We start from the raw sequence: 26,329 nt of genomic DNA on the forward strand, positions 1-26,329 counted from the left end.
AGACCGGACCCGCTACAATTACGTCGTCGCCCACCTGGACGCACGTTATGCCAGCGAGGTCCGGGATATCCTGGCCAATCCACCAACGGCCAACCTATATGAACATCTGAAGACCGCACTCATCCGCCGCCTGTCGCTCTCGGAAGAACAGAGGGTACGACAACTTCAGTCCGCAGAGCTTGCCGAGCGCAAACCATCGCAGCTCCTGCGCCACATGCGTGCGCTCACGGGCAACATGCAAGTCCAGGATTCCTTCCTGCGAGCGCTTTGGCTCCAACGACTCCCGCCGCACGTCCAGGCAATTCTGCGGGCTCAGGTTCGGCTACCTCTCGACGAACTTGCGGAAATTGCTGATCGCGTCGTTGTCACGTATCTCGGGAGCGCTTGCAATGTGTGATGGAGTTGGGAGAGAGCGAGGCCGGAGACCGTGGCGTCACTGCAAACAAATCTTTATAAAACACAACACGGCAAACAAGAAGTTAACACCAAAAATTAATTAGAAGTAACATATTCAAAAACGTTCAGCGGTACAACTGAATACAACAACCACTTCTAACTCGGCTCGGCCTGAGCGGCCCGAAAGTCTGGCAACTATGGCGTCTTGGTCTAGCGATGCAAATGGAACGTTCTTACTTCGCGTGAGTCCTTCGCCTCGCTTCCGCGCCAAAGTCGACGCTGAGTCCCGTCGATGCTACTCCTCGACGTCTGGGAGTCGCCGTCGTCGAAGCTGCCGCCTCGCTAGTCGTCCTCGTCGCTGACCCGTCGGTCTTCCTTCGAGAACGTCGTCTCGTCCGGTTAGGCCTAACCCTCGGCCTATCCTCTTGGTGCCACTGGGTCAAACTGCCGACGTGGCTCTCCAGGTGATTGTCGGCGGGTTGCCGTCTCGTCGAGCTGTGGTAGTGCCGTAGGTGCCCTGCGAACTGCTGAATGAGGCTGCTGCAAGCTCGGGGAGCCTCACTTGGGTGACGCCAAGGTCGACGGCTACCCTCCCGAGCCTCTCGTGCCGCTGCCCCCAGAACGAGGCCCTACTTCTCTCGTCGCGGGTGCGACGCTGGCTTGCCACACCTTGCTCCTCGACGACCCCACCGAACAATGACTGCTTGATCCTCTGGGGTTCCGCACCTCAGTTCGGGTCGCGTGGCACGCGCCTTCCTCCGGCCAATGGCTTGCGTCGACGTGGCGGGGGTGCACACCATCGGGTATTTTTCCATTCCCCGCACACCATCGACGCCTTGCGCTGTCCGGCGCGCGCCCCGTGCCCCTTTACACATGACAGTCGTTGAGGTCTCCTTGCCGCAGCTGTCGCCCACCATCCAGGCTGTCGCCGCACCGCTGAACACCGCGGAGCTTGCACGCCGTATCGACGACATCGATCGACAGCTCACCTCCCTTCAACAACGCCTGCATGAACGTCTTCCGATGCGCCAGCGCTGCCACCCGCAAAGCCGCGACCTTAACACCACTTCGTCGCGGCAACCCGATAACGGCCCGTGTTACTACCACCGACGTTTCGGGGACAGAGCCCGGCAATGTCGACCACCGTGTTCCGCTGGGCATGCGGAAAACGCCAACGGCAGCTGGTAGAGACGGCCGCAAGCTGCCAACCCGAAGGCCGTCGCGTCTTCGTCACCGACCAAATCACAATCACGAAGCAGCGGTTCCTTGTCGACAGCGGTTCGGACATTTGCTTCTACCCGCGATCCCATCTTCAAGGTCCTCTTCCGCCTACGTCTTTCGAGCTCAGCGCGGCAAACCGCTCCACAATCAAGACGTACGGCTCGCTCCGCCTGCACATCCAGCTCAGAAACTTACGCCGTGACCTTTGCTGGAATTTTGTCATCGCCGACGTCGCCGAGCTAATCATCGGCTCAGACTTTCTGGCCCACTACAACCTCCTTCCGGACTGCCGCAATGACCTCCTCATCGACGCGACAACGGGACATTCCACACCAGGCCAGCGAACGACCGCCCAACAGCCAAGCATCAAGGTACTCAGTGTTGACAACCATTCGCCGTACCACGCCATCCTCGCCGAATTTCCCGGATTGACGCGCCCCAGCGGACTGCCACGCAAAGTGCAGCACACCACCGTGCACTACATCCGGACCACTTCAGGCCCCCCGGTTTTCTGCCACGCCTGTCGCCTTGCCCCTGACCGCATGCGCATAGCCAAAGCAGAGTTCGAGGCCATGCTCCGCGAAGGAATCGCCCGCCGCTCTGACAGTCCATGGGCCTCGCCACTCCACCTTGTTCCAAAGAAGACCGAAGGCTGGCGGCCCTGTGGGGACTACCGTGCCCTCAACGTGCGCACCATCCTGGACAGGTACCCTGTCCACCACATACAGGACTTCGCCCATCGCATTCATGGCTGCCACGTGTTCTCCGTGCTAGACTTGGTGAAGGCCTACACACAGATACCCGTCAATCCGGATGACGTCCCGAAAACGGCAATCATCACTCCCTTTGGTTTGTTCGAGTTTCCCTTCATGAGCTTCGGCCTGAGGAACGCTGGACAAACCTTTCAGTGCTTCATCGACGAAGTCGTCCGTGGCCTCGACTTCTGCTTCGTTTACCTTGACGACATACTGGTATTCTCCCGCGACGCCGAAGAGCACCACAGGCACCTTCGTCTGCTGTTCCAACGCCTCGATGACCACGGTCTACTCGTGAATATCCAAAAAAGCACGCTAGGTGCTTCCGTCGTCCGCTTCCTCGGCCACGAAGTTTCATCTGAGGGAACTCGGCCCTTGCCCCAACGCATCTCGGACTTGCAAAATTACCCTCAACCCGCCACCGCTAAAGACCTTCGCCGTTTCCTCGGCATGCTGAACTTCTACGGGCGTTTCTTGCCACACGCAGCCGACTACCAGGCTCCCCTCCATGATGCCTTGGCTGGCCTACGAGGAAACCAACCCGTCACGTGGACACCGACGTTAGCAAAAACTTTCGAAGATTGCAAAGCCGCTCTCTGCACCGCAACGCTTCTCACCCATCCCGTGCCAGACGCTCCCTTGGGACTCTTCACGGACGCATCTAGCTTCGCCATCGGTGCCGCCCTCATGCAGCGCGTGGACAACACTTGGCATCCCTTGGCGTTCTTCTCCAAGAAACTCGAAGCTCGGAAAACGACCCCTTCAACCGCCAGTTCCACTGACGAAACCACGACCACCGCCCCGACAAGTTTGCCAGCCTATTACAGAGAACTTCTGGCGATATATGAAGCAGTGCAACACTTTCGCCATATTCTCGAAGCACAGAACTGCACCATCTATACCGACCACAAGCCTCTTACCTTCGCCTTCTCTCAACGTCGCGACAAACTCCCGCCTGTACAGCAGAACCAACTCTCGTTCATTGCACAGTTCACCACCGACATCCAACATGTAAGCGGGAAAGACAACGTGGTCGCCGACGCGCTTTCACGTGTAGCAGCCATCAGTTCTGCGCACATAACAGCGGACGTCCTCGCCGAGGCTCAGACTACGGACGCCGAACTGCAGGAACTTCTCAAGGGCAGGTCCTCACTACAGTTGCAACAAGTCCCCATTCCAGGGTCGACAACCACAATCTGTTGCGACATGTCGACTGGACGAAGCAGGCCCTATGTGCCCGTGTCCCATCGCCGTGGGCTTTTCAACCAGCTCCACAACCTCAGCCACCCAGGCATACGCGCGTCTACACGCCTCGTGGCTGACAGCTATGTCTGGCCCTCCATGCAGCGGGATTGTCGCACCTGGGCGCACTCCTGCATTCAATGCCAACGCGCTAAAGTCACCAGGCACGTCACGTCACCACTCGGAACATTCCCTCAGCCCTCCGGTCGGTTTGAGCACGTCCACCTCGACATCATAGGACCCCTTCCCCCTGCTGGACCCTATCGCTACTGCCTCACCGCCATCGATTGGTACACTCGATGGCCCGAGGCATGGCCCCTCGAAGGAATCACCGCGGAAGACGTCGCCTCGGCCTTCTTCACCGGCTGGATTGCTCGTTTCGGCGCCCCCCGCCGCGTAACCACCGACCAAGGACGACAGTTCGAGTCGCACCTTTTCAGGCTCCTCGGGCTGACCATCGGTTTCGAACGCTTGAGGACCACCAGTTACCACCCCTGTGCCAACGGAATGATTGAGCGTTTCCACCGACAGTTCAAATCAGCCATTATGTGCCACCCGGACTCAACCTGGCTCGAGGCCATCCCAGCCGTCATCCTCGGTCTTCGCGCCACCTTCAAGCCGGACATCCACGCAACACCAGCAGAGCTCGTCTACGGGGAACCACTCCGTCTCCCATGTGAATTCCTCGCCGCACTGCCATCGAGCACTACGACGTCAGACCCCCCCGACTTCGTCGCCCGGCTCCGACGCACCATCGCCGCCTTACGCCCGTCACCTGCAGCCCACCACTGCAAGCCTACACCTTTCGTGTTCAAGGAGTTAGCTTCGTGCATGCACGCTTTCCTCCGCGACGACACCGTCCGCAGGCCTTTCCAGCCACCCTACAGCGGACCCTACCTGGTCGTCCATTGCGACAACAAGAACTTCACTCTGCGCCTGAACGGAAACGACGTCCGCGTCTCCATTGACCGGCTCAAGCCCGCATACATCGCTTCGAACGAGCCGGACAGCGCCACTCCAACCACAGGCATCTATCCACAGCCGCCGACGTCGCAGCCTGCTCCGGTCACGACACGCTCTGGACGTCTGGTACGCCTTCCAGATTTCTACAGACCCTGAGGGCTCTGCACTCCGCGGGGGGGTGATGTGGCGACACAGTGCGCACAAACCGGCGCCGCCTCCGCCTCGTCACTATCTAGGCCGGCGTGACAGGGCTGCATGCTACACCACGCCTCAGATAAGGGACAGCGTCACCGGAGGCTTACGTCACCGACGGTGGTTATAAAACCAAGCTGCCAAGCTCGGAAGAGATCATTCCTTCGCTACCCCACTGAGTGCAGCGTCGGTATGCTCGCCCCGCTGCTGCTACTCCGTTAATAAACAGTTGTTACGTTTTATGTTGGGATGCGTCCTTCCACCGACACAGCATCCCACAAGAGCATAATTATCATGGTTAATTCTAGTTGAGTGAACTAATGGCTGTAGAGATGCAAAATTTATTTCACTTGATATCTGTTCTCACGTTTAGTTCCGTTGTCCATATGTAAAGTAGCACTTTTTTTTTAGTTTCATATCTGCAGTCGTTATCCGCATGTACCATCAAATCTTTTAATTTGTTTTAGATTGCCTGCGTCACCGGGGTGCCCTCAACAACACAGACACCTCTGGTGTGAATCAAGGCCTCCTGCTGATCACTATCCAAAAGGATGCAACGTGTCAAACACAAATCAAAGATGGCACAATGGACTATTTCAAGTGTATATACAGATATTTCAATGAAATATATTACTTCCAATGTACCTTTCTGTGTTACTGTCGCGAGTAAAAGGCGAAGGCGGTACGTAAAGAAGAAGAGAACAGCCGTCTGGTGGTAAAGGCGAAGCACGTGACAAAATAAAGGAAGAGAAAACAGGAGTCCAGGGAGCAGTTCGAAAGAGCACGAGCGCAAAGGAAGCAGCCGCGGCGGGAGACGTATGAGCCGGTTTGGCTGATGTGTGCGGGGAGCAGGGCAGTCGCTTCTCCAGCAATGGCCTGGAGACGTGTATGCTGATCGTAGAAGCCTGGACCATATTTAGGACAAGCTGAAGATGGGCAAGGAAGGCGTGAGGACATGAGCTGTGGCCTCGTTCAACAAGCCCAGTCCAGGCCCCGCAGCCGTCACCTGTGTGCATCCTAGTCCACGGGGCAACTACCTGCTAGCATCTTTTGCCTGGTACGCTACAGACCACGTTGAGTGCCATGCTGGTTTGGTGAAGAAGCTCCATCATCGCCATGGAAGCAAACATCTACGCCGCGTTGACACTGCGGTGACCGACGTCTAACGCCTTGTCAGGGAAACGGCCGTGGACAGTCAAGGCTTCTTCAAACCTTCAAAACGGTCAGGGAAACAGTGGACAGTCAAGACTTCTCAGTTTTCGTTTTTGTGAAAAGTGCCTAAATGGTATTAAGAACAGGCGTTACTGCTTGGTATTTTTATAGTTATTCTTGCATGTGTACATAAGGGTGCAGTATACTGAGTGTTTCGTTGAGTGTTTGATTTCTGAGTTCTTCTAAGACAAGTGCTGTTGAGAGGAGTCCTGTCTGTCCCTTGACTGTGGGAATTCATGACAGTTATGTGCGTACTTAAGGAAATTTTGAAATAATTGCACCTGTGGAACTAGAAGCTATTGAGAACAAACTTAATCTGCACATTGGTACAAATCCAACTCAAAGCATTATGAAGATGGAATGTGACAATTGTTCAGCTGTGAAGGGACTAACTTCCAGCCAGAAACATGCTGCATTCCAGCTGGAAATACAGGAATATGCAGCTGGAATATGGCTTACTTCCAGCTTGTTGCTTGGAGGTGTTCTCCATATCAGTGAGTAACAAGTTGGCTGACTGGCTGCAAAACAGCACTGGAACCAGCAGCTACTGGTTCCGTTGCCTGCTGGCTGCCTGCTAGTTCCATAGCCTACTGGCTCCATCCCCTGCTGGTTCCATCACCTGATGTTTCCATCGCCTGCTGGTTCCATTGGTTCCAGCAGCTGCCAGGAATGTGTTAATAAACCAGCACTACTGGAACCAGTAGCCAACCAGCAGAAAATTGTCACGTGCGTCTTTCTTTCCTTATCTTTTTTTTTCTGCGTTTCTTTATTTCTCTATTTCTCTTTCTTTCTCCATCTTTTTCTCGTCCTCTCGCCCATAGCAACGCAATTATATGGTTCCCATAAATGCTTGTTCTTCCAGCGCGCCTGGACAGCCGAGTGGTTATGACTAGAGACCGGATTTTAGGCAAATGCCTATTTTGTTCCTTGCGTTCCTATTGTGCCACTTTGATATATGAGCATGAATTAGAGGTTAAGAAATGCTTTTATTGTGTTTTTATAGCGCCTATAAATGCCTATTTTTGGGGTTCGTGCCTAAATGCCTATAAGTGCCTATAAATGCCTATTTTCAAAAACGGCGCCTACATGAACACTATTTAACCTCAAATTTCGCTTTCAAGTGCAGTTTGAAACCGTTATTCATGTTACCGGGCAATATTGACCTTTTAAAACTCTATGGGGTTCAACCTAGCCCTCTAGTTCAACCAACTTCGGGAAAAACAACCGCTAGCAGCAGTGAACCTGAATGGAATCCCGTCTCAGCGTCTGCAGGGGAATGGGGAGAGAGAAATAAAGATGGGAATCAGAAAGAAGAAGGAGAGTGGCATCCATTGCCGAGGACGCGGCGGGTGGCTTGTAAAGCCGGTTGTCCAGTACAGTGTGCCCAAGGAAGTCAAGAACAGCCTTGAAGACCTGCGTGTGGTGGTGGGCAGGGTACAGGAGGTCCCTCTGTGCAGCCGCGGGAAGGTGGAGAACGAATGCGAAACCGTGCAGTGCCGTCAGGGGAAAGGAGGGTTTAGATCAAAATAGTAAGTGTGATGCACACGCGGCTATTGTTTTCTTTGAAATTTATTTCTGAAAAAGCCGCTCCGAGCTCACATAAGGAATTGTAGTTAACCACTGGGTGTTGTTGCGTGCCCAATGAAGAGCGTTTTACCACAAGAATGTTTTAAATTGGTTCATTATGAGCCGAGAAACCGCGATGCGAGAAGGCGATCTTGATACCCTTGCCACTAGCCCCGTGTATCCGCGTTGACGAGCTGTGTTGTTTTGGCGTTCGTTTCTGTGGGATGGACTCCCGAGTGCGTACACGTTTGGAGAGGCTGGCTCGGATCACGTATCGTTAAACCGCATCGCACAGCTAGAACTGCTCTAAGGGACGATGCACCAAAAAGGCACCAAAAAGGCGCCAAGCGTTGTCGGGGCTGGCATTGGCACGACGCGGCAATGACGAGAACACGAACGCATGCAGAATCGCGGCAGATAAGTCTGGCATCTCGCTGCAATTAGAAGTAAAAATAAAGATAAAAAAATTGGCGAAGCTTGCGCTAAGCCGAGCAAAGGCTCGACACAGCAAAACTGGACCATTCTGAAGACTAATCTGGTTGCTTCTAGGTTGTTTCTAGGCCTTAGCTAGGTGATGCAGGTTTTTTCTAGGTTGCTTCTAGGTCGTTGCAAGGTTTAGCTAGGTGATTCTGTGTTGTTTCTACGTTAATCCTCAGCGTACAGAGGTTCGAGTTAAACCAGACTGTCACAGACACGACACGGATGTCCAAACTCCCGAGACAGAACCTCGTGCTGAAACCAAGCGTTTACAACTCTCAGATCTACGGGCACGTTGTCGTTGACGTAGGCCTTCCATCGCTTCGGGGTCTTCTCGCAGCCACCGTTGCCTTTCCCGTTCCCTAGTATTGTACGTACTCGGGGTCTTCGGCTCGCCGCCATCGCTTCTCAGCCATTTGTTGGGCTAAATATTGCCTGCTTCATCTTTAGTTGACCAGTGGTGGGATTTACCCAATTTTCGTGGCGCATACCCGTTTATGATGGTGATAGTTTTCTGATAGGCACACATCCATTTTCTGGTAGGCCGCACACATTAAGGCTAGCCTGAACAGCTTCGCTGTTAAATTCCGTTTCTGTGTTTTATTATTTCTCTCAGCTTTCGTTCATTCATTAAAGCAACAGATTAAACAAATTGCACATCTCGAATACTTCTCGCAGCGTCATGTCCTACTGTTAGCGACGTCAGAGCATCAATGTCTACGTAGGTGAGCGACGTCAGTGCCCAAATAACTACGCAGGACCACTCATTGTTGTACGTCAGCCCCTCCATCTGGGAAGCGCGCCTACGAGAAAAAGGGCAACGGCGTTCAGTTTGAAATTTCACGTCTTTTGCGCAGTGCGTAGCGTCGCAAACCTTGGCAGACGTGATCGTGAGCGGCCAGTGCATCCATTACACTGGTCAGCTCGAAATGCTCAAATGTGGTGAGGGGCTCTTCGGGGTGTTCACCAAGAGGGGAGAAATTGACCCTATGCGATTAGCCCCGGCCAATACGAGGCATCCCTCCCTTCTGCTCTTTTAGTAGTTTGGGCATCTGCTGCTGTGCTGCCCTTCTCAGCCACGCTGAAAAGAAAGAGACCCAGGAGTGTGTTGATTCGACGGTGGACACTTGACTCACCATGCCAGACAATAAAAGGAGAGACCGTGTTCTGCGAACCATGTGGGAAAAAGGACAATTTCATGCGTGTGTTCAACCGTAGGAGAGTTTGTGCCATCATGACACTTGCCTTCGGACTGTGGGTATGCGGGTTCGAATCTTGCCTCACCAAGAGCTTTTATTTTGCTTTATTTATTTATTCTCGTTCTCCTCTCTACTTCTCTTTTCCTCCCCTACTTTCCTTCCTCCATCACGTTGCTAGGCGATGCTAGATGCCATATAAGGTAGAGGCCGTTAATGATGATAGTTTTCTGTCGACGCTATGCGGCCCAAAGGAATAATACCCCTGTCACACGGGGCAACTTAAGTGCACTTTGGAGGAGTGCACTTCGCCACTAGTGTCATTCGCACGCTGTCACACGGGAACGTTTAGTGACACTCGTTGCAAAGCGCACTTGCCGGCGAGTGCGTTCGCCAAACTTCATACGAAGGTACTTATGAGTTTTTTGTGTAACGCTGTCAGTCATCACACTGTAGATTGCCATTTTACAGGAGACATTGCAAAGATGCTGGCTGTTTGTAAACACTGTAAGAGGAGAGGATATTGCACAGAGGAATGGAGACTATTGAACCAAGACAAAGCTGCTTGAACAACTTGAACGACTGCGACGATATAGGATAAATGGTCTAAGTAAACTTACATGCCCTGCTTAAATGGGATCATTTAATAGGTCGAAGTGGGCCAAAGTTATCAAGCCAATATACCACTCGAAATTTGCTTCTCACTAGGAGATACAGCGTAGAGTAGTAGAATCACTTTTCTTAATATTTCACACCTTCTCAAATGGCTAGCATCCACAAAACATGACGCGAGAACTAAAAGGTTTCATGTACAAATGAAAGTATGAAATCACAGTTTTGATAGCGAGCGCCTAGATTAGCATTAAAAGCGGTGATGGCTTGCCTGATGGAGACTTCACTGGAGGCTGGGCTTGGGAGGCTGGCCGAGACGTTGTTGCCCACAGACAGCATAAGAACCTGCATCATGGAACTCAGTGCTCCATTTTTTGCCTCCTGCTTGAAACACTCACCGTCTCCCCAATTGCCTGGCACAACACCCGGAACACGTGCAGATCTCCTGCACAATCAGATGCGCTCACAGGCTACACTGCAGACCTTCAGGGTAAGGTACTTACGGTTTCTGCGATAAGGGTCCACCATGCGCATGACACTCACCAGGTCAGTTGTGCTTGAAGACACTGCACAGTACACCATATGACACTCAGTGCTTTTACAAAAGGCATACGCAATGCACAGCAGCCCATCAGTGAGTTCTAAACCGCACAGACACCCAGCAACAGAGGCAGTGCAAGTCCTTGTATAGCAACATGTTGGTGCACAGAGCTCTGTGCAAGCTTTCTTGGATGCTTCACCTCTAGAAGATTTGCCCATCCCCATGGAGACAAGCAGCTGAAGTGGACAACTGTGCCACCATTTCTGAAAAGGGTGCTGGCAGTGTCAGCTATAGTTATAGCAGTGGGACATATTGCATCAGGAGCACTTTTTGAAGCAGGAAAAATAGCATTTTGGAGCAGGGAAGCTGTTTTGAAGCAGCTAGTAAAAAAAAAAAAAGAAAAGCAAGACAACCTTTTTAGTTATGGAATAGCACTGTTAAGAAACTGCTATGATGATGCATTATGATGGCTAGGGCAAATAATGTTCCACACAAGGGTCAATCACATGGTAAAGTTCCAATCTGGAAAAAAAAAAAGATCCCGAACAACCAACTAGCCTGAGCACTCCTAACTTCCTAACGGCTAATAGAGGGGGGTATGGTAGCTAGTCCTTTTTTTTTTCCATATGGTCATGTAACATGGCTCATCAGACAACGGTAATGTTGCGTTTCACTTTCATGAGTGCCCGGGCCCAAAAATCTTCGGGCGCCCATTCACAGCAGCGTTTTAACTGTGCAAAGGAACGATGGGAGTTTGTGAACGAGTGGTGCGCTGCGGCAGTGGTGGCTGCACAGTGTGAACAAATTTTCACATGTGAAGCCAATAGCCGAGGGTTTCACGGGCATAAGTCGGGATGTTTTACAGCGCTTGATGCATGCGCGACCAAACTACGCAATAAGTCTGTGCCATCGTTTCGGGAGTGAAGTTGGGAAGGGCTTGACAGTGGGAAATGACATTATCTTCTTTATAAAAAAACATGCACTTGCTTTTGAACCAGGATATCGGTGAAAGTATTAACGAAAGGCCTGCTGTAACGACGTTAGTGTTAGTTTTAGCCACCCCCTCCAATCATGTGGCACCATTGGCCTTTGTCGCGTTTTAGATATTCGTCCTGTCAAATTATTACAGTCTATTCACATCATGCATAGATAAGTTTGAACAGAACCCTTGCACTCATACTGCAAGACTCAGACGGCACTCAAAAAAAGTAAACAGAAGCAGGTGGTTGTATGGCATTAGTGCATGCTTGGATGGTAAGCAATATTGTCTGCAAGAGCATGGCAATTGCACTAATAAATGACTGCACAGCCTTTTTTATGTAATTTCATTCATTAGTGAGGATTCACATTTTGCACATTCTTTTGCAGACGGCGTGGATACGGAAGATGCTCAGCCTTCGAGTTATTACATTATCTTTCATACATGTCTGATGGTGCTCTTAAACCTCTGCCACACATGCCTCTCCACTGCCTGCACTGTGAAGCTTTGGCACTCCAAGACTTGCATGACAGCAAGAGTCGAGTGCCCTAACACACACAGATACACATAGTGATGTCAACCTCTCGTTGGCGACAAGCCACAGGGGAACACTGACTTGGCCACAGCCAGGCCCATAGCCAGGGGGAGGATCCCCATAGCCTATGTAGAACAATGTAAAAAATGCGCTTGACGGAAAGGATGTTGAAGGTTTCCTAGCCAGTCATTGTATAATGTGTCAGGATTGCGCACCCCAGCTACATAACACTTCCGTCATTAATAAGAGCAAAACGCGAATCACTCGAGAAATCACAGAAGCAGAACGCATTTCCTATCTGGGGGAGAGTTGTGTAAGCATACCATCTCTGCTACTAACTGATAAAGAGTTGGCATTCCTATGCATGTGTAGTGAATGACGTCTGCGTCGGACAGCATAAATACTATATGTGAAACTTTTCCAATAAAGGTTGTTGCAAGTTCAGTGCTCGTCTTCGTCGTTCGTGTTCCGTCCGTTGTATGTTTCTTGTGCTGCAGTGTGCCAGAATTATGTACCAACAAGCCCAACTCGACACTTTAATCAAGAAAGCCTCAATGACCTCTCTTTCTGTTCTTGTTTTTGCCTTAGAAAGGGATTTAGTTTTTTCCAGCTGAGGAAAACAGCTCATGCTGTCTCAGTTCTTGCATCGTACGGCACGATTACTGTCTGAGCCAGTGCCCATGGATGGCTTGTGTTCCTGCGTGCGTTCATTGAAGCAGCGGCCAGTTTGACAAATATACGAGCGACCACAAGGCACAGGAATTTAATAAATAACATTTGACATGCGTTTTGTGTACTCATTTTTGCGGTCCTTTGTGCACGAGCCTTGCTAGATTTTTTTCCTTAGTCAGCGGAGGGCACACTTTTTTAAGTTTGCAAGGCACTAAAAACATGAAACAAATTCCGCACCTTTCTGCTACCTTTCTGATGTTGTGTGATAGGCAATGCAAATATGGCATAACTTAAGGTGGTTGTTGAATTAAGGGTTGCAGTTTCCTTTTGGTAGATTTTATTTTCTGAAGCAGGCTTTCAGAAGTGCTGCGGATTAGGTGATCTGGGTAGCCGGTGGACAGCAGGCACTCAACCTGACTGTTGAAACTGGCTACAACCGTGTGTGAATAGGATTTCTGTAGGGCTGAGAGGAAGCTAAACATGATGATGCCTCGTTTCATGAGTTAGGAGTGTGCACTCTGGTAAGGCAACAGACTTTTGTTAGACCTTGGGTTGTATGACCAGCAAACGAGGGTGCCTGTGAAATACAGTTTAAAATCTAGAAAGCGGGTGCAGTTGATCTTGGTCAACGAACTGTTCGAAGTACACAACATGGAGCACAGCTATGTTTAGACACGAGGTGGAACTACGGGTGCTCTGTGATGCATCCTTCAGGCTGCGCAGCAGTGACAGGGTCTCCCATCTCTCGACAGCAGAGCACTCCTTCTCGCTGAAGTGGTCGAGTACCACGCAATGTCCGCAGTCGCACCTGAAACAGCACCAAACAAGCCCTCAAAATTTTCATATTGGGCTGCGTTCATAAGATAGTGCATGCAATACATAGCTGCTGGAAGCGCCTTTTTCCGTAAGGTATCGTTGGTCGGGAGCTGCGCATGACAAGGTAACGGATCATTCAGTCGAGGTGGAGTCCAATTAAGATTTAATTCCCTGATCAAAATTTAATTCCTTGAGGCATAACTTCCTTGCGGTGTCAATCGTAATAAATAAGTTCTATCCTGGTCCGAGTGAGTTGGTGTCGTTTGACATACAATGCAGGTGTCGCAAGGCGAGCTTTTTTAATCGCAGTCGGCTTATTTCCTGGTTGCGGTTCCTATCGCGGCTCGAATGCGATCGAAAGTGCACGGTGTGATGAAACATTCAGCGTGAATGGCGCATTCGTAGACACGATGGCGTTGAAACCGCTGCTGTCTGCGCTCAATGACATTGTCCTGATACTGCATAAATAAAAAGCCGCAGGAGAATCTCTCCTGCGCACGCGGATGGAATTCCGGCCCTAGAGGTAAACCCTCGCTTTGTCGCATTGACGCACCATCCTACTACCAAGGCCCCTAGCAGAGGAACCATTCCTTTTTCCTGAACGGAAGAAATACGTGGGCAGTTAAACACTTTAGCACTTACCAGTCAGTATGGGTGAGTCGCGAATGAAGCTCTTCACCGACGACGTCGCTTGGCTGACTGGCCGCCTCGCTTTCCGTTGACGAAAATGAGGCTTCACTCTCCGACGGCGTGCGCTGAAACACTAGCCGCGCGAGCTCGAAGAATCATATCGCACTCCACTTGGCTGAAGTCACTGAAATGTAAACCTGTATCCTTTGCGAGGTCTTCGTTGCAAGGTTCAGCGGGTTCAGCGTCTGCACCGCTATCCATCGCAGCCATGATCACGGAAAACACGGAAGCAGCCATGAACCAGTGGCGCCAGCCGCTTACACATGCGGTGACGTATCCTGGCGCCCTCCGATTCGCTGAGAGCAATGAAATCAGTGACGACACAGCTGCCGCGCCAGATTTGGGGCGAGAGAAATTGAGGAAGAGATATTTGGTCTTTGATTACGGATTTCTCCACTAATAAGTCATCTTTTTGCACCGAACAAAAACCTGCACGCATTCTCGAATGCCCATCTTTCGCTCCGTATCAACTTCGAGTTGCTCTTTAGTGTGCCTTTAATACTTATATTTGTTTTACTTTTTTAGGCATCCCTCAACTTTTGGTCTGTTACTAAACTGCAGCTATAAGTAACAATAACGTGAATAGCGGCGGTGTCCTACGGCACTTCGTGCAACTTACATTTTTTGTGCATAGGCGTTTGTTGCTACATTATATAGATCTACAAGAAATTCGTGCATCTTAACACTTTCGTGACCGCGGAAAAATCGGTTGTTTTTGGCTAGTCTAGGAAATATTTTTTCCCTGCCACAGAGTTATAATTGATGCTAAAGTGTAGGGTATCAAATGATAGAGGAAGAATTGGTCTTTCCAACAGTATTAATTTCAAACAACGGTTTTATTTCTAATAAAATAAAAAATATATCATACAAAGAAAAATGCATCAAAAAGAAAGAAAGATTCATAAAAACATCAATGCTACTCCGCAAAGGTTAAACATTGAAAAAAATCGAAATATACGTTTTGAACGCAAAGCCCTCGTAGAATAATAGTGGAAATATAAGCTCTGTAAGTACAAAGATTATTTACATAAATACAAGAATATAGGCACTAGTGCCTATCATGCCTCCGCGCGATGCAGGTTCTCGACGCGGTGAAACAAAGGCTGGCTGCGCATGTTTTGAAAAAAAATTTTTTTTTCTGTTCAGCTTTCCTAGCATAGTTTGCAAATCTGGTATTTTTCAATTGTCCTGTGTATTTGTTGAAATGAACAGTGTAGTCTGTTCCAAATCTGCAAAAATCCATGATTGTACTCTCATTTGACCTCTTTCTCGCTCATATACTGCCGAATACCATACCGACCTTCACGTTTCACCATTTTCTCATTCACTGAAAGGTTTCGACAGGGTTAAAAGATAGCGTAGAAAAATCGTTCATGTGTTGCAATAGAGAAGACACGTGGTGAAGATTCTCGTGGGATGCGACAGTGGTCTTCTTCAGATCAGAGACACTCAAGAAGCCTTGAACCTTTTCCGTGGCATCACTGACGGTAGACGAAGGCCTGGAAATACGTGTCGTCGACCCCAACACCAATGCAAGTGCGGGACTTCAACGATTACCATGTACACATGGAGTGAGACGAACTTGCTCATCTTCTCTTCAGTAACCTCCCTCCATGGATCCGTCCCTCTCGCTGTATGTAGGCTTTTCGAAAGTATGCGTCCACGCATACTTATCTGTGTGGTTGCATGTCTCTCTGACGACTTCTGCGGTAAAAAAACAACATGAAGACGCCGCCGCGCAGCACACCGGAGCGTTGGGTCAAAGTCCGCTCCGCGCAGTCTTCGCGAAGAGAACTGCGCTCTTTCTGCAGCCAGCGCCAAATGCTCCCGCCCGAATGAAGTTAACACCTTGCAGATAAGAGCTGTTATGTTTAGAATGCACTGGATACGTTTACATCGATGCGCGGCAGCGATAAAACGACTCGAGGAAAAGACGAAACTTACCGGCGGATAGCTGCTGATGTTCCGGGGAGGTTTGACGCACTTTCGCCGTTTCGTGTCTGTGCTGCTACCATCATCCAGAGATTCCCGCTCATATTAATGGGAATCCGCCGAAATTCGCCGTTTCTGTGGAGCACCCGCGAGCGGCGTCGACGCGAAGTCTGAAACAACGAGCGCTCACCTACCCGACTGCGAACGAGCTTTAAAAATCTCCCCGCCGTGGAAAAAACAAACTCGCAAACAAAACTGATAAAAAACATGTTATTTTATGTTCTGTATTGCGTTAGCTGTCCGGAACCGCTCAGAGAGTGCCAAAACTTGATCTTGAAGTCTTCGATAACATACTATCGATGGGAATAGGCGCGGTCACGAAAGTGTTAAGATAAAACTGCAAAGTATCATATATGATGCAATAAATTGCTGTGGTATTTTCTATCTGTAATTCAAATACTTTTTGGTATCTTGTATTGCGATACAATTTCAATGCATCTTTGCCCAGCCCTAAGTGAAAGGAACTGTGAACTATCACATGTAACAGAAAAAGGGGCTTTCATGGCAATTTTTTTATTCATTGCCAAAAGCTCATGGGCATAGGCTCATGACAGTATTGAATGCGAAGCATTTCTTAGCGAACCCAAGGCACTTTGGGTGTTTGTTTGTCTATCTATCTATCTAGCCACCTACGTCTGGGTACACTCGTGATCGCCTCCTTAATGTGGTGTAGACGGAAATTGGCATGGGAGGGTAAGAGGGTTTGACGAATATGACTGTCGGGTAATGACATGAATAACGTGAAAATCTGGTTAGAAAATTGTTGGCACAAAACAAGAACGTGGAGGAAGAAGTAACACGGACAAGCACACACTCGCAACTGACTTCTATTAAACCGAGGCTCATCTTCTGAAACCCTCACGCATGCGTACAACACGCACAACAATAAAAAAATGCACAAAGACCTATCATCACAGCCTCTCAAATAGGAAGGCAAACTCATTTTTAAAAAGCAACAAGGACGGGACGCTGATGCATTGGTCTCTAAAATGCTTAATGTACATCGCCTCTGCTAGTTCACGTGCCACTTTGTCTTTGCTTCTTCATAAGATACTCGTGCGGTTCAGCAAAGGTTCACACGAGCACTCCTTGCAATGATGTGGCAAATGCGAACCTGTGCCATCCCCCAGTGACAGCACATGCTCCCTTGGGTGATCATTTATACACCGGCCCGACTGGCCGATGTACACCTTACCACAACTGAGTGGAATCTTATACACAACGCCTACTGAACGCTTCAAAAATCCTTTTGTGTGCTTTTTGACACACTCAGCACTTGGTGCGCCACTCGAACGAGCACAAATGCGTGAGAGCCTCTTAGGTGCCAAAAACACGACAGGGACCTCAAAGCGAGAGTTGGTTTCATATACAGTGAAACCCCGGTGATACGGATCTCCCGGGACCACCAAAAATATTCGTATCGTCCGAAATTCGTATCACCAGAAAGCAGAAAGAAGCACTTTGACGTGATGGATCAAGGACACAGAATTACAGAACCCCGGTCCTGTGTTATGATTTTGTTATCGTGGAAGTTTGGGGGTTGTTTTTTTAGAGATTTACGGCCGCGCCCGCACAAGTGCGACATCAACAGTCGCGCATGTTGATGTTGTGAGGCCTCACTCCTTCGCCAAGACCGTCTTCGCCTTCTTTCGGTCCTCGTCCACATTTCATAGGATGTCTGATGCACGAGGAAGGCACGTGTAAACACAGTACAACGACAGCAGCCCGCGTCGACGCGTTAGAAAAAAATGCATGGCGCTAATGTCCTCTGTAATCCAAACGCGAAGGCACACGGAGGCACATAAGAGCCTCAAAGATTCGCACACACGATCTCGGAGGCCGTGAGACGTCACTGAAGGTATATTGTGACCATAAGAAAAGTGTTTTTCTGACACCGTGATTCTGACGACTTGGCGGGGCGGCGCGCATGCCCACTCTTGCGTTCCCGCGCTGGCACGTGCTTGGCGCGTCTTCCGCGACAGCGCGGACAGCACCTCTTCGTGCCTGGGTGGTAACGTACGTTCGTATCAAATGTCGCTGGGTGAAAATCGGTTCGCAAAAACCGTACTCCATTACATTGCAGGCCAATGGGTCTTGGCCGGGACCAACGAAAAATTCGTATTACCCCGAAATTCGTATGAGCTGTGATCGTATCACCGAGATTTCACTGTATAGCTTCTAGCAGATTGCAACAAGGAAGCTATATACTGAATCTGACCACCAGGACAATATTGCAATACGCAGAGAGAAACTTGTCATGCATATGATCAACATACACTGCACTCGGTATCCTGCAGGCAGCATAGGCCATGGCCGGGGGCCCCCTTCGAAGGCCACCTCCTTGAGTGACCCATAGGCGACTGCTGCAGCTTTGGCTGGGTGTATCGCCTGCAAGGACATTATTGCACTGGCTGGAGAAGTTGAAACAAAGCATAAATGGGTGTGCCCAGGCAGTGCTGTATCTACCTGGCTGCAGCCTAAGCATTACTAGCACGTTCGAACACTCCACTCCACGTGTCCTGAATCAGCGTATGTTCGTAATATGGATGTTTCCAAAAATGATCTAGCAACTAGCCCAAGAACTTCTCTTACATAGTGGATAGTGCCATATGTTCAGCCATGACCAAGGCCCCTATTGGCATGCAGAATGCAGAGAGAGATATTAACTTTGAACACAGTGTTAGTCACCCGTTTGGAAAGACAAACGATTTTCAAGAAACACATTTCTTTAGGCCGCACTGCTATATGTGTCTTGTTTTGGGGAACCAAGAGGCCCCTCTGGTAATAACATAGGCGAGCAGCGCCGGGAGCGGCTCGAAGGGAAAGGTTTGCAATGCATGGTGTGGTGGCATCATGTGGAGATTCCTCATGTAACAAATTCCTGTGATTGAAGCTTGTCAATGATATACTATAAAGTCATTAAAATACTTCTTCGGCAGAGTGGTGACCTGCCCTGGACGTGAAGGAGTGGATGCTGGGTCTCTCTGCTGCTTGTAATCCCGTAAATGGAGTGATCGCCTTGTTCCACGCTCTCTCTCTGGCGCCAGGAAACTCGGGTGTTTCGGGCTGCTGACGGTGAGGTCTGCTGCTGCATTATCCTGAAGGCACGGTTCAGGCACTTTTCGAATGTGCACTCCAAGTGCTGCCACCCACTAGCACCTTGTACAATCGAATACCACACTGTTCCACCACAGTACCCGCTGACCACAATCCGCTTGCATTGGTAGAAACTGTGACATTTGTCCTTTCCTCAATGGGTTGTCATGGTGGAGTGTCATGGTGCATTTCTTGTGATCCACGGCAGGCTCTGACCTTTGGCTCCAGCCTGTCGTGGGAAGGAGTGTCCACATTCTTCTGCTCATCAGGAGTTGAGCTAGACTGGCATTGACGTCTTGAATACTGGATGGTGCAAATTCAACAAGTACTCTCTGTGTGGCCAAAAAAGAGCTTTTACCGTCCGATTCTGCTCATAGTAGGGTAGCCAAATGAGCAGTCACATGTGAATACCTCGAATCGGTGCTGGTAAAGCGCTGTGTTAACTTGGCCCAGGATAGTTTTATTAACCAGATTGAGAGCTTACAAGTGGCTGGGTTCCCCTGCTCGAACTTGACTGCTGTGTCCAAAACCTTCTCAGTGATGCTACCGAGGACTTCTGATTTGGAGCAATTTTTGGAGCAGCAAAATTTCCGTTTTGGAGCACTTTGGAGCAGCAAAAGTTTTCATCTTGGAGCACTTTGGAGCAGATAATTCTGCATCTGGGAGCACTCTGGAGCAGCAAATTTTACATCCTGGAGTGTACTACAGAAGCATATTGCATTAACATTGAAGCACCTGAATATTATTATGGGGCTCTTATGAAGGCTAGAAATATTTCGATTCATTGCAAATCTGATGGAAAAAATCATCTCAGGAGAACTCCATACTTCACTCGCTAATGAAAATATGAGGGCTCATGCAGTTGAATGTTCTGAATTAACCTCTTCGGCGATTATTTTCGACACTAGCAAATAAACAGAATACCGGATCAATAAAATTGCACTTCATGAAATAACACTCTAAATACATCTATGTGGTTATCAGCAGATATTGTAGACAAACGCCATGATGTACAGCAGTGCTTCAATGCCAAAGAGCCAAACTGTCCCTAATGCATTCCCCTAAGAAAACTCCAAGGCGAAAGCCAGGTTCTTTTTCTTCTCGATCGATGTGTTGATCCTCCCCCTCCCTCTCTGCAAGCTTTCTGCACCTCACATGGTTTTGCGCTAGCTCCATGATCGGCGCACCGATCACGGAAGCAGTGTAAAGCGGTGATGTCATGTGATGACATCGTCATGTGACATCACGATATATGACGCCATGATGACGTCACAAGTTTTGACGATCTATGACGTGATGATGACGACATCACAGGATGATTATTTTTTGCATCAATCGAACGCCGCCGACGGTCAATTTTTGTGTTTGATAAAGCATCTAAGGCTTTCGCATTAATATTGCGGATTGAACGTTAACAGCCTGGCCGTTAACAACCTGGTTTTACATACGAAACTGTCCTCCACCATGTCACCTCTGTGCCATGCCCGAAGCAACTTCGCTTATCGTCCACTTCACAGCTCCTCAATTTAAAAAAAAAAATTTATTTTGATAGCAATTATATGGACACACTCGGCGGATTTTTGCCGTCACCGTTGCCGTAATTTTCCGTATACAGTCCAAATTAATAACATCACCATGCTCATTCTAGCCGCGGGTAAAAGCTCGCGAGCGCTGGCGACGAACGCGGCTGAAGCGGAGATTAAACGAGCCGGCCGTCTGTCTCTGTCGCACGGAGAGCGCATGAGATAACATCTTCCCGCATGCGGGCCTGCCGCTCATCAAACAGAGAGGAAACGCCCCGCCCGTCTTTCGTAAGGAGCATGAAAGGATGCCAGGGGAGCGGGGGGGCGGGGGTGGACCGCATCGTTCGAAGGGCGCAGTCGCTTGCGCGCGCGCTATCTCGAGGCATCAGGAGACGGCTCGTAAATTTGCTGTGCTCTCAATGCTTACTTTGCGTTTAGAGAACTAAGAGCACGAAAACGCTTCGGTTCCTGGAGCGGCCATTTTTCCTTAAACCAGCGTTTTGTTGAGTTACGCGAGATCGGATCCAAAAGAGTTAGCTGCTAGCCTTACTTCATTTAACAATTAGAGCTGTGCACGGGCCGTATTTCCGAGCCCGAGCCCGGCCCGGGCCCGCTGACTTTGTCGGAGGCCCGCCCAAGCCCGACGGCAAAGGGCTGCGAGCATGCCCGGCCCGGCCCGACGTACGAAAACACAATCCCAAGCCCGGCCCGGTCCGGCCCGGCTTTTTGAAGGTTCGCTGCGAAAAGAAAACATCGTTTTCCGGTAATTTGGCATTTTATTGAGCATATCAAATATGATCAAACGACACATGACGAACAGTCTCTATTACACAGATTACAAATTACAAGTAGACGGCCTCATGCCAGCAACAATGGAGTTCGCTCGCCAAAGCCGTCACTGTATCAGGTATGCCGATGCAAGCTTCAGCTTGCACGAAGGCGATCTACGTCGGGCCGCTCGTCGCTGTCGCGTGCATTTTCACTCATATGGGATTTGGCCTTAAATCTAACGCGAACAGTCGCGCGGCGCCGTCACTAGCTCAGGTGGTGTTACTTCTCTGTTTGTCGGAGTGCAACAGAGGCGGTGCTTTACCTGCTCCCCTTTTGTTTAAATTAGCGAATGGAAAGGAAAAGTGTTAAAGGGCGGTCGCGGAAAAGGCGCTGTATGCGTGCTGGAAAACAATTCCCGCTCATTCTCTATATTTCGGGCTTGAGTCGGGATTTGCGCCGGGCCCGAGCCCGGCCCGATAAAACTCCAAGTAGCCCGAGCCCGGCCCGGGCCCGAGGTGAAAATACGTCGGCCCGCCCAAGCCCGGCCCGCGGGCCGGGTCGGGCTTTCGGGCTACCCGGAGCCTGTGCACACCTCTATTAACAATACAATTTGTTGGTATCGCCTTCATTGCTTCGCTCTTAAGCGAAACTGAGTTTTTTTAACCGTCAGCTATTGACCCTCGAAAGCGAGGGGCGGACGTGTAACATGGCATAGCCCCTTCACTGTGGGCCGTCAGCGACGGGCCCGCTACTGACAGTTGCGCATTTGCGGCTGCTCCGACCAGGAGATATGCTGTTATTAATGAGATGACATTTTTATAAAAGCAAGCGAAAAATTCGAATTGGAACCCTAGCTAGTGACCTCGAAAGGGCAGGGCCTTTTAAGGGGTATTTAGCGCAGAGTGATTACAAACTCGGATGTGCTGGTGGAGGGAATTACGAAAAAGGCCTTCTGGATGAAGATCCATGGATAAAGTTTATCTGAGGAAAAGTGCGAACGCGTTCCCACCGTTCACGTGCTCTTCCATAAACGCGAAGCAAGGAAAATTCGATATTGTTCCATATCTACTGCTAGCGATCTCAGATTTCATTCCACGATGTCCAGAAACAGAAGTGACAGACATTTTAGCGGCACGCATGTAGTCATTACTGAACATCGCTTTCAAGCGGTGCCGTACAACGCTTGAAACGAGCTATCAGCAGCGTTTCTGGAACAGACGACGTTCGCCGATGAATTGCCGTCGCACTATCTCGCTACCGATAGGCCTAGACGTCACGAGCCTCTGCGGAGAGCGCGTTTTGCTGTCGAGCCGACTTGCAAAACAGAACCTGCGTCGGCACCGTGCATGGCATCATGGCTTACTCGGGACGCACGCGCGAGCACTATTTATTCAGCGGAATAATTCTTGGTCTATGGTTGCGACTTTGGCAGCCCCAAGATCAAGCTGCACATGTTCTGACGCGCGCGCGGTGCGATTGCCGGTGATAGATGCCACCAAACCCGAGACTTTGGCGCAGTTTGGCGCAATTTTTGTCGATATTATCAGGGTGGCGCAGTAAATACAATTTGGCGCACTTTGGCGCAGTTGGCGCAGGAGTGGAATCACTGCCTTCTTTCAGAAACTGAAGCGCAATAAGAAGTCTGACCCTGTTCTTGCAACAAAAAGGCCGCAATTGGTGCTCTATGGGCACAAATTTTTGCGCACTTTAAAGAATGTGGCTAACAGGTACACTTTTATGAAAGGAATAATTGATAACCATCCATTTGTAGCACGAAGCCACAAGGAAATCCACATAGATTTCTCAGAAAGGAAAGCTTCTTAGCTGAAGAAAATTTCATCCTGGTCCTTTCTTCAACTAAGAAGCATTTCTTTCTGAGAAATCCATATGGATTTCTTTGCGGCTTCGTGCTACAAACAGATGGTTATCAATTCATTCCACCCCTTTGCGAGATCCTGCAGATCTTCGCAATATTCTGTGTCTACGTGCTTCGAGCTGTCGAATAATCTGTCCTCGCGCTACCAATTACTAGCAGCCTGGTGTTGTCTGCTTCATACCCTTCGTCCTGTTCAGCCTGGTTAGCTCAACTGGTAAAGCGACTGCCCCGGAAAGGCACTGGTCCCAGGTGCAATCCCCGGACCAGGATGAATTTTCCTTCAACTAGAAGCTTTCCTATCTGAGAAATTCGTATGGATTTCCTTGTGGCTTCATGCTACAAACAGGTGGTTGTCAATTATCCATTTCGAAAAGGTTTATATCAGACAAAATGGTTGATGTGTCAACGATCGAGCACAAGAACACAAGCGAACTGTTAATAAAAATTCACCCTTTCCATTTACCTTTGCATAAGACATTAGAGTTAAGACATTAGAGTTCATTCAACCAAAGGAGCAGGCAGGATTTCGTACAGGCTTCTCAACAATAGACCATATTCATACTATCAATCAGGTGATAGAGAAATGCATGGAATACAACCAACCCCTATACATAGCCTTCATAGATTACGAGAAGGCATTTGATTCGGTGGAGACATCATGCAGGCACTGCGGAATCAGGGCATCGACGAAGCCTATATACAAACATAATAGAAGAAATCTACAGCGGATCCATAGCCACTACAGTCCTCCATAAAGAAGGGCGTACGGCAGGAAGACACGATCTCTCCAATGCTGTTCAACGCGTGTTTACAGGAGGTTTTCAGGGCCCTAGATTGGGAAGAATTAGGGATAAGAGTTAATGGAGAGTATCTCAGTAACCTGCGATTCGCTGATGACATTGCATTGATGAGTAATGTGGGAGACGAATTACAGCTCATGATTACTGAACTGGATACGAAAAGTAGAAGAGTAGGTCTGAAAATTAATATGCATAAAACTAAAGTAATGTGGAACAATCTTGGCAGAGAACAGCGCTTTGCGATAGGAGGCGAGACACTGGAAATTTGTAAATGAGTACGTCTACTTAGGACAGGTAGTAACCGCGAAGCCGAACCCTGAGAGTGAAATAACTAGAAGAATAAGGATGGAATGGGGCTGATTCGGCAAGCATTATCAAATCATGAATGGTAGTCTACCACTATCCCTCAAGAGGAAGGTATATAACAGCTGCATCTTACCGGTACTTACCTACAGAGCAGAAACCTGGAGACTTACAACGAGGGTTCAACTTAAATTGAGGACGACGCAGCGAGTGATGGAAAGGAAAATGATAGGTGTAACTTTAAGAGACAGGAAGAGAGCAGAGTGGGTCCGGGAACAAACGGGGGTTAAGGATATCATAGTTGAAATCAAGAAGAAGAAATGGATATGGGCCGGGCACGTAGCACGTCGGCAGGATAGCCGGTGGTCATTAAGGGTAACTTACTGGATTCCAAGAGATGGCAAACGCGTGAGGGGGAGACAGAAAATTAGGTGGGTAGATGAGATTAAGAAGTTTGTAGGTATAACGTGGCAGCAGAAAGCACAGGACCGGGTTGATTGGCGGAACATGGGAGAGGCCTTTGCCCTGCACTGGGCGTAGACAAGCTGATGATGATGATGATGATGTAGGACCTGTGCCTGTGAGCATTGCTGACTAGTATTCGAGTGGGCTTTCAGGAGACCTTACGGAAGCTTATCACATTAGAATGAAAGAAAGCAACTGCATCAGTGACATGCCTGTTGTGCAGCGAAGAAGAACATTTCTTAGAAAGATGGTTACAACCTGCATTTGTCTTCATCATCCGTAGTTGATGTAAGAGGCAGTGCGCTTGTTAATGCGACTGTGTATATATGAAGGGAAGCTTTTCATAACAAAGATTAGTTGCGAATAGCGCTATAACAGCATCAGTGTTCTCTCTCTGTACTATCTAGTATTTAAGATTATGAACAACTAGCCCAGCAACAAATTTTGTTATAGCATTGATATGTTGTACAGGAATGTTATGGTGATTGAAGCTGCACATCATCACCACTCTCCTTAGCATTTTTAGAAGCACCTTGACAATCTTCACTGCTGATCTATCCGTGCCATTACATCTTGCATAGCCTGGACTTGATGTCGAGTGTTCAAGATTACTCTTGAGAAAAACCATGAAGAGCTTGACAGCAGAACTCAGAGCTGTTGTCTGCGACAAGGACCATTGGCACATCGTGTTTTGCAAAAAGTGCTTTCAACTTGAGAATAACACAGGCAGCCGTCGTAGCTCAAATGGTAGAGCATTGGACGTGTAATTTGAAGGTTGTGGGTTCAGATCCCACCGACAGAAAGGGTGATTTTTCATCCAATTAATTTATGTCCCAATCAGTGCTACATTTAAAGACAACAATTAATGTCCTCCGTGCTTGCCTGGCCTAACTGCCTGTCCAATTCATTTGGTTGTGTATAACATATAAACGAGCCACTAAGAAAATTTCCCCTTTTTCATTCATTCATACTGAGGGCCTCGCCATGGCAGACTTAATGCCTTAGGTTAGCACATGAGGGTTTATTGGTCAGCTGCTGCCTTGTGCAAAGATTACATGGCACATGACGCCCTCTGGCAAGAAAGTGTTTGCCTGTTTGGGCTGCGCTGGCTTATCCTCCCAGGGACTACATGCATGAAAATACCCAGCAGGGAAGCACCTTCTGTCATAGCTCAATTGGTAGAGCATTGGATGTCTAATTCGATGGTTGTGGCTTCTGATCCACTTCGATTATTTCAATTTATGTCACAATTAGTACACTACTGTTAAAGACAACAATTATTGTACTTTTGCGTGCCTGGCCTAAATGTCTGTTGATTTCATTTTGTTGTGTAACACATAAACAAGCTCCTTGGAAAAATTCCCCTTTTTTTGTTCAGGCATCTGTCAAGGCCGAGTTCAGCTGGTCAATATCCCAGAGGTTGCTGTAATAGTCCTCA

The 26,329-nt window shown here is 49.1% G+C and overlaps 1 protein-coding gene across 2 annotated transcripts in view; it reads right to left on the bottom strand.

The window, feature by feature from the left end:
- Positions 1-26,329, bottom strand: part of LOC119404591 (nuclear pore membrane glycoprotein 210) — a 345,697-nt gene that overhangs the window by 70,802 nt on the left and 248,566 nt on the right. For both annotated transcript variants that reach the window (XM_037671142.2, XM_049418937.1), the window contains exons 13-16: positions 18,334-18,445; positions 10,336-10,398; positions 10,231-10,277; positions 10,104-10,177 (exon numbers count right to left, since the gene is read on the bottom strand). In XM_037671142.2, coding sequence (XP_037527070.1) covers positions 10,104-10,177; positions 10,231-10,277; positions 10,336-10,398; positions 18,334-18,445 — 296 coding nt within the window. The remainder of the gene's footprint in view (positions 1-10,103; positions 10,178-10,230; positions 10,278-10,335; positions 10,399-18,333; positions 18,446-26,329) is intronic.

Source organism: Rhipicephalus sanguineus, chromosome 9, assembly GCF_013339695.2.
Source record: "Rhipicephalus sanguineus isolate Rsan-2018 chromosome 9, BIME_Rsan_1.4, whole genome shotgun sequence".
Classification (NCBI taxonomy): domain Eukaryota; kingdom Metazoa; phylum Arthropoda; class Arachnida; order Ixodida; family Ixodidae; genus Rhipicephalus; species Rhipicephalus sanguineus.